The sequence below is a fragment of the Pollachius pollachius genome (genome assembly GCF_949987615.1).
Source record: "Pollachius pollachius genome assembly, chromosome: 4".
In the NCBI taxonomy this organism is placed as follows: Eukaryota; Metazoa; Chordata; class Actinopteri; order Gadiformes; family Gadidae; genus Pollachius; species Pollachius pollachius.
This window is the reverse complement of record NC_136937.1, coordinates 31,125,250-31,134,337: the sequence shown is the minus strand read 5'-3', so window position 1 is coordinate 31,134,337 and position 9,088 is coordinate 31,125,250. Positions and strand designations below refer to the sequence as shown.

The window sequence follows — 9,088 nt, the reverse complement described above, 5'->3', positions numbered from 1 at the left end:
TCTGTAGCTGAACTCACTGTAGGATCAAACGTCTGATAAATCAATAGTATTGGTAATATTGATAAAGTGTCTTTGGAGGTCGGAACCATCCATAACAAGGCATTGAAACTGTGTGTTTTAGACGAGTAGCAAACCTGTGGACGTACGAGAAGTACATTACACATTTTGTACATTACTTTTGGAAATTTTGTTAAATTTTATTCAGTCACATAACTTCCTAAAATTGCAATTAGTCTTGCACATATCCCCCCGAACAGGCACACACACACGCACGCACGCACACACATCACCAAAGAGAAATAAACCGAAGGCCTTCGTCAACACATAAACTCAAGTGTATATTTAAAAAAACAAACAAAAACGAAGAACTACAGGTCATATTATTTAAGAGCTGCTTTTGTCATTTTTCAGAGGTAATTATTACTTTTTATTTTTACTCATTTTTACACAGGACTCTTGAAATTAAAAAAAATAAAAACAAGAACAAAACATTCAACGAAAAAACTAAAACACTGAGACGTGAGCGGCGGGGCCCTGCACCACATAACAACTGTGTTCAGAAAAGAAAACCAAATAAAGTTTTGGTCACAACGATCCAAAGAACCTTCCGGAAACACAGCCTCATTATTGGAGGGTTTTATACGTTGCGATGTCTCGGCCGCTTCCTGCCAAGCGGCGTTAAAAGAGTTTTTATTTTTTAATATTTTAAATGTCATGTTTTGAGCTTCTTTTGAAAGGGGGGGTTATAATACACTGGCTCTTCTTCGTAAATTCACTCGTAAGGACGAACGCACTGTTTGAACATTTACACACAAAATTTGCAGGTTTATTTCTCTTTTTTAGACTTAAAATCTCGTTCATATTTTCCGTTTTTTTTTTTTTCTCTTTTCAACTTTTAAAGACAACAGTTAACAGTTCGGAAATGGTGGCTCTACAATTCAGAATCATTTTTTTTCACTTCATAAGGCTCGTTTTTCTTTTCCTTTTCCAGCTCTTCAAACGATTCATGTCAAGACATTTTTATTTAGCTAATTCATTTCTCAATCATTTTTTTCGTAATTTTTTTCTGAATCTTTTTTTTTTACAAACACAGTTCATCGAGAGTTCCGGGGGGGGGGGGGGGGGGGGGACGTTGAGGTTAAGATGATGAAGAGATTGTCCACTCTGGGCGTCTGCTTGGGACAAGCAGGGGTGTTGGGGTGGTGGGGGAATGTCACGGTCTGTGCTTTACTTAAACCATCTGCAAAAACAATCCATTTCTCCTGATAAGGCAGTCCTGTATCGCACTTTTTTGAAATCGTCTCAGTTCATACCTCGACATTTCATCTGTCCCCCATCCTTTCAAGGTTTCCCTTTTATGTCCGTTTGTGCACCAAAACACCCGATTTCTACCCCGAATAAAAAGTCAATCCGAGGCTCGTCCAGCGCTAATTAGTGTACAACCTTTACGTTTCGGAGAGGCGGACATTTTGAAAACAGGAAGAAATTATCAGTTGACGATGTTGGGCTGATGGAGAACGGTAAAGGGGAATGAAGGTGGGGGGCGACGCAAGTAAGACAGGGCGAGAGAGAAAGAGGGGGGGGAATGCAAAATCCTGCTTCTCCGGAGTCGGTTTTTGTGCAAACTGGGATGTAAACAAAGACTGTTCTGAGGACCTGTGAGGGGACTGGCACGGGCCAGGGGGATGGGGGATGTGGGGGGGGGGGGGTGTGCTCTTCAGTTATTTTAATTGATTGATTGATTGATTGATTGACAGGTACAACAGCAACCTCAATGAGTTGGTGGGGAGGAGGGTTCAAGTAGAGGAGAAAGCCACTGCAGAGTTTCCTGTGCTTTATATAATTTTTTTTGCTTTACAAAAAAAAATGGGGGGGGAGGAGGGGGTCACTATGGCAACGTCTCATGTGCTTGGACAGTTTGTGGGTTGGGGGTTGGATTTGGAGGGGTGCTGGGGTCAGGGTGGGGGGAGGGGTACAGTACCACAAGGAATGCTTTTGAGGGTCAAAACACGACGGGGGCACCCCACATTAAGACTCTTTATGTTCATGCTTACTATGTCCCTTTTAAACAACACTACCCCCCCGCCTGCCGAGATTACAAAAGAAAGTACAAAAAGTCTACCGCATCGTCGCCCCGCCTCCTTCCCCGCCGCCATTTAACTATAATAATTTATCCCTCTATCGTTTATATATATATTTATATATATATATGTATATATATACACACACACACACACACACACACCAAGGTGCCCGTCGAAGGCCGGTCGGAATTGGGGGTGGGGAGGGGAGCACGGGGGGAGGAACAAGGCGGCGGCGGCGGCGGCGACGTCGTCATGGTCACGGCGTGGCGGTTCCTCGCCACTCTCGATTCTTCGCCCTACGTCTTTTTCTCACAACATGTCTATGTACAGAAGCCCCGCCCCTCCGGAGGAGATGATAACCGAAACAAACAAAAACTGAGGATGTAGCCTTGATCACAGGGGGGGGGGGGGGGGGCTTTGGGCTGGGGGGGATCGGAACGGTAAAGCCTCCGACGACGACGGCGGCCGCGAGGTGTGCGTCTCTTTAGTGAGTCGGTCTCGCGCGTTTCGGCGGCTAGTACACCCAGGACACGGGCACCCACTGGGAGGTGGTGCACACCAGGTCCACGGCCTCCTCCAGGTGGCGGATGGTGTCGTCGATCTCGTTGTTGATGATCGTCTGGTCGAAGTAGTGGGCGTAGGTCTTCTGCAGGGTCTCGGACTCCTTCTGGAGCCTCTGGAGGGAGTCGTCCTGCAGGTTTAGGGGGGGGAGAGAGTTGGTGGTCAAAGTCAAGTCAAAGGTAAAGATAGCTTTATTGTCAAGACAGACATAAGAACCGAAATTTTGATTGTCTCCGACCCGCTGTGCATTCAGTATAAAGGATCAAACAAAATTTGGTAAATGAAATAAAGTACACAAGTATATCTTCTTGGGTTAGTGCAAGGTAGGCAAAAACAAAACGGTATATATAAATAAAGTTTAAAAAGAAAGAAAAAAATGAAAAGGTCCAGGGATCTTGGGGGAAGATGGGAGGGGGATTCAGAGTTCGTGGGGGCAGAGGGGAGGGGAGGGAGAGAGGGGAGAGAGTGGAGCTTCCGAACAGCCTGGTGGAAAAAACTGTTTGCAAGTCTGATGGAGCCTCAGGTGTGTAGGGTGTGCCTCAGGGCTCTGTTCTCACTCCCCTGTGGTTCTCAATATGTCACACTTGAGCAATGCTACATGTGGGAACATTCTGGGAACATTCTGGGAAACTTGGGAGGGATGACTGGAGAAGATTTTATATATTGGGGACAGTTGCCATCACAGCAGGGAAGACAATGGGGCTACGTAGGAGTTGCTACGACGACAAGTAAATACAAGCTAGAGTGTTGGGGGGTTAGCACTATCGGATGAGTACTCACGGGCAGTTTCCTGCACCACCGCGGAATCTAGCGTGCGAAAGAAAAAACACGAAGGCGTGCCAAAGAGAACGAGACAATGGTGCTTAGAGAACAAACAAGAAGCATGCAAGTGCGGTATACATCCAAGCAAAGACCAACGAAAAACGTGAGGTTACAAACTGCATATTTTAAAGGTGATGAGGTGATATTATACCACCTGGTGTGAGTGTGAAAATCTGCCTCTTCTCACATCATAAGTGGGCATGGCCACCTAGGTGTGTGCTGGACAGATCAGTCTAATGGTTAGATGAGCAAACAGTGCTCATCTAACCATTATACACCTATGAGGACACACTCACTTGTGATGTCAGAAGAGCCAGATTTTTAAAACGGCTCGTAACGGCTAATCACACTCACACGTGGTGATATAGAGTTTTAAAATGAATTAGGGAATGAAATTGAGGGAGCAGGCATGGAAAGGAACGACCCGCCTCGAAGCAGAGAGGAAGGAGGAAGGTGTACTTGCCTCCACTTCCGTCATGCCGGGCGTAATGTTGGGCGCCGCGATGAATACCACATATGGGGCGAACTCGGCGGTCCTCAGGATCTTCAGCGCCTGGTGGAGAGAGCCGACAATCTGGGAACAGTTCTGTGTGGGGCACCAGGGGTCTCCACTTAGACGATTTGCTCTCATACGCGACAAAACAGAGGTGTGCGAATTCGTTTTTTTTTATAATTATAATACACTGGCTCTTCGCAAATCCACTCATGACTTACGAACTTGAACATTAACAGAAAACTTTTCAGACTCAAATCTCGTTCCTAATTTTTTTTTTACTTTTGTTCCATACAGTGAACAGTTCGGAAAAAAAACAATTCATTCGTTGTATTATTTAGTTTACAGTCACGCCATAGACTATGTCAAAGACCTTCACCTTGGCGTACAAACTCGTCCAAAACGACCACACCATGCTGAACATTCATCTACTCCCAAAACCCTTTGGCTTTCCAAGGGACGACGGCTCCCCTTGGCCCAAACCCAAACCCCCGGGGACCCCCACTGACCTGGGGCTCCACGTCCAGGATGGAGATCATGCCCTGGGCGTGGATCTGGCGGATGGTCTCCAGCCGCGTGCCGTACATGGCGTCCTCGTGGCTGCCGTACTCCAGGTAGTCGTTGTTGCTGATGTCCAGCATCATCTGGTCGTGGGACACAAAGTAGTAGTTCTTCCCGTTCTCCTCGTCCTTCTTGGGGGGCCGGGTGGTGTCTGGGGGAGGAGATTGCGTCGTGGTTACCTCGCTGGTGGCGGTGGTGGACCACATGCTTGGCTACTCGATGGAAAATACCTTACTTAATAATTAAATGCAGCCATAATGTTTGGCCGTTCATTGACAGATCCATGTTTAAAGTTACTTTGCGATGTTCCTGGGTTGAGTGGGCATCTTATTGATACCTTGCTATGAATATAATTGTCTGATTTAAATGGTGCGGTGGACGGATTGAATTTAGCGATGTAAGCTTTGAATTTAGCAACGTTATCTTTGATTTTAGCCCCTTTAGAGACGTTAGCTTTGAATTTAGCGACTCAAGAGAAGTTAGCTTTGAATTTAGGGACTTTAGCTTTTAATTTAGCATCGCGAGCTTCTTGGCTGACGCTTCTCTAGATTTAGGGTGCAAGCGGTCTGCGGATGGCATTCTCCAGGGCTTACGAGGAATGGGGTAGGCGAAGCGGTCAGGGTGCTTGGTGATCAGCGTGTTCTTGATGTGCCTCCGGCCGACTCCGTGGGCCCCTGAGCGAAGACATGCCACACAATAACAAGGGTTAACATCAGGGCAATAGCTGGGAAAGAATCCTCCTTATCCCAGGCAAGCTGTGCGGCAGTTCAGCCAAGCGGCCGATAAGAGATAATGATCGATTTTAAACCGAACTCCTAAGTTACAGTTACACTAATGTACTTTTCCTTTTTTTTTTCTTTTCTTTACAAAACTATTTTCTTCAAGTCAAATTATTTACAATTTCAAAACAAATGACATATTAACTAAAAAACTCAAGGGCATAAAGGACATCTAATTTTCCCGCCGTTTCATCAAAAGTACTTCTTGGCTGCCGCTTCCTGATGACTCCTGTACATGATGTAGCAGAAGAACAAGGCGGACTGAATGTGAAGAATATGAAGAATATGACAATTTCAAACTCCTGCAATTTCGAAATTGTTATCATTCTTTCTCTGAGCTTGTCATGGCAGGAATGATTTTATTGTATTTTTTTTCTTTTTGACAAAAAACAGCCCGCCCATGGTGCGTTTCCCCCCGTGCGTACCCAGCAGAACAAGTGTTTTCCTCCTGAACGACGGCAGTTTGACCACCTCTTCGTACGTCACCAGGTCTAGTTGGTCGAAGACTGTCGGAAGGAAAAGTTTGGGTGTCAGTGGCATCACAAAAAAACGGCAGAAAAATCTGCATTAGAACTGATAAAAGGTGAATTACAACGCCGCAGTAGACCCAACACCGGCTGGCCAGGCTGGCGTTTGAATCACCGTAGGATGAGTGTTGAGTGAAATGAAGCGGAAACTATCATGGCTTCTGAGTGGTCCCAATGTTGTTGCTACATATTGAATGATGCTAAGGCCTACGTTGTCGGTCGCTGTTGTTTGAGAATGCAAGTTACGGCAGTGTATTCAATGCTAACGGAAGATAACTGCCTGAATGGCTCGATCAGGGTGATATTAGTCAGTTTAGCTGTAATAAAATAAATTGTTGATACCAGGTGATCTTACGGGTAAACTTACGCTTTACACTCAACCTACTTGTTCACGTCGGATCAGGTAGGTTACAAAAGTGCACGGTCAAAAGACAAAGCTAAGTCTATGCAAATCTGAGCTAATCAATGCTTATCTGACTAGCATCCTGACTAACTGGTCAATGAGTGCGCTCAATCATGAGGGGGTAACTATTAATCAATGACGAAGGAGGAAGTTGCAATGGCGGAGGAGAGATGAGTCTGGGCGGGTGGAGGGCATTTGGGGTTAGGGGGCGGGGCTTACAACATATGTGGGTCTGGAGTTACTTACATGCAGCCAAGTCATTGGGTAAGACGACAGCATGGAGGTTTGACAGAGGAAGGGTTAGGGAGGGGTTAATAGAACACACGAGACACACACAATAGAGGCAAACAGTTGTAGCTGTTAAAACAACATGAGACAGGTCAATCCGGTCAACAGTTGTTAATTACATCCAAGTTAACACACTTAACAACAACAGGTACACCTCGTTACTCTCCAACACCTGTTCAGGTTTAAACAGGTGTTTCAAGTGGGCCGAGACATGACAAAACCTTTTTACCAAACTGAGACAAACGTGGAATAAGACACATAACAAAGCAGAAGAGAATCCCTCACAGCTCGCTGATGTAGCAGTTTCAACTAAAACTCACGTCTTTGTTCAATTTCAAAGGGTAATTCAGGACAGATTTTCTGACCAGGGTTGATTAATTCAATATATATATACATTTCTTTTATCGAATAAAACCTTGTATGACGTGTAACCATTTCCTTTTTAACCTTTATTTTGAAAATCCACTTGGCAATAAGTGGACTTTCACATTTTCTCCTCAAAGATCGCATACCGTAGGGGTTACCAGTCCAACCAGCAGCTGGTTACCCGTAGTGCGGTGCAGGGGCCAGGTGTGTGTGTGTGTGTTAGTGTAGTGCGGTGCAGGGGCCAGGTGTGTGTGTGTGTGTTAGTGTAGTGCGGTGCAGGGGCCAGGTGTGTGTGTGTGTGTTAGTGTAGTGCGGTGCAGGGGCCAGGTGTGTGTGTGTGTGTTAGTGTGTGCGGTGCAGGGGCCAGGTGTGTGTGTGTGTGTTAGTGTGTGCGGTGCAGGGGCCAGGTGTGTGTGTGTGTGTTAGTGTGTGCGGTGCAGGGGCCAGGTGTGTGTGTGTGTGTGCGTGTGTGCGTGTGGGCGTACCTGCGTTGTGCTTGGCCAGGTACTTGTCTTTGTACTGCTTCCTCTTCTTGCCGAACCAGGTGCAGCTGGCTTGCTGCTCCTGCTTGGTCTTCTCCATGGCGATGCACGCCACTCGCCTGCCACACACACACACACACACACACACACACACACACACACACACACACACACACCGTTTATTTAAAAAGTCTGGCACTATTTTTTTAATATTACATTTCCGCTACAAACTGAATCCCTTTCCAAGTCTCATCCACCCCCAACATAGGAGGCTTTGATTTGTCAGGCGTAATTACACGGCACTTCATCGGTGAAAGCGACGTCCATACAGGAACAATTCTAGGCCCGTGCGACTCCTATTTACAGCATCCCTCTCGAACCTGCAAGGCTGCCGCGGAAATCCACACAGCGGCGACCGTATGGCTGTGAAACACTGCTTGGTATCCCTGGAATTTAATATAGCCTATATTTATGTGTATGCAGGTGCACAGGCAATTACTGTACACTTACCCAGATTCTAATCATGAAATAAACATAGCTGCATAGTTTACGTAACGTTAACGCTGTAGGGAGCGTTATGTGTCCAGACTACTGATGAGCTGATGAGCCACGACACCTGGACGATGTTTGCCAAAACCACTTGGTTCGGATATTGTAAATAACAGATGTTGAGCGACGGAAAAAAATCGTTTCGGGTTCATTTGCAATTGAAGTAATTGTTTGAGTACCTACTGCATCGTTTATTGAACTGAGACCAAAATGTAAACCGGAAAAGATCGATTTTGACAGTTGATAGTAAAGCGAAAGTGAAAGTGAGCAGCCGTGCCACCCAGCTGCAGAGAGCGAATAGTGAATAGTAAAGTGAAATGGAAAGCGAAAGTGAATCGTAAAGCAAAAAGTAAAGTGAAAGCAAAAGTGGAAGTGAAAGTTAACAGTAAAGAAAGTGAATAGTAAAGTGAAAGCAAAAGTGGAAGTGAAAGTTAATAAAAAAGAAAGTGAATAGTAAAGTGAAAGCAAAAGTGGAAGTGAAAGTTAATAGTAAACAAAGTGAATAGTAAAGTGAAAGCAAAAGTGGAAGTGAAAGTTAATAGTAAACAAAGTGAATAGTAAAGTGAAAGCAAAAGTGGAAGTGAAAGTTAATAGTAAACAAAGTGAATAGTAAAGTGAAAGCAAAAGTGGAAGTGAAAGTTAATAGTAAACAAAGTGAATAGTAAAGTGAAAGCAAAAGTGGAAGTGAAAGTTAATAGTAAACAAAGTGAATAGTAAAGTGAAAGCAAAAGTGGAAGTGAAAGTTAATAGTAAACAAAGTGAATAGTAAAGTGAAAGCAAAAGTGGAAGTGAAAGTTAATAGTAAACAAAGTGAATAGTAAAGTGAAAGCAAAAGTGGAAGTGAAAGTTAATAGTAAACAAAGTGAAAGCGGCTGTGCCACCCACCACTCCTGCAGCTCCGGAGAGGGGATGAGTCCGGCGGTGGCGTGCTTAGTGTTCTCCAGCTTGCCCTGCCACCAGTTGTGGTCGTCCTTGGAGATGATCTGGATGATGTCGCCCACACGGAAGCGGATGCCCGCCTCCTTGCACGGGATGAGGTCGTCCTTGGTGGGGTCGTACTCAAACTGGGCACGCACGTAGATCTACGGAAAACAGGGAGGGTAACACGAAAGAGAGAGGAGAGGGGCGGAGGATGTCTTTAGGGAGCGGAGACATTGGTTTGGTCGGGGGAAA

At 45.4% G+C, this 9,088-nt stretch overlaps 1 protein-coding gene across 1 annotated transcript in view; it reads right to left on the bottom strand.

Moving 5' to 3' along the window:
- Window positions 1–254: 254 nt before the first annotated feature.
- LOC307074085 (peripheral plasma membrane protein CASK-like) overlaps window positions 255–9,088 on the bottom strand; it is a 57,447-nt gene continuing 48,613 nt past the window's right edge. Inside the window, 7 exon segments of the mRNA XM_079734088.1 lie at window positions 255–2,775; window positions 3,931–4,020; window positions 4,470–4,672; window positions 5,115–5,195; window positions 5,726–5,806; window positions 7,370–7,485; window positions 8,801–8,997. Of these exon segments, the coding sequence (XP_079590214.1) occupies window positions 2,599–2,775; window positions 3,931–4,020; window positions 4,470–4,672; window positions 5,115–5,195; window positions 5,726–5,806; window positions 7,370–7,485; window positions 8,801–8,997 (945 nt within the window). The 3' untranslated portion in view covers window positions 255–2,598.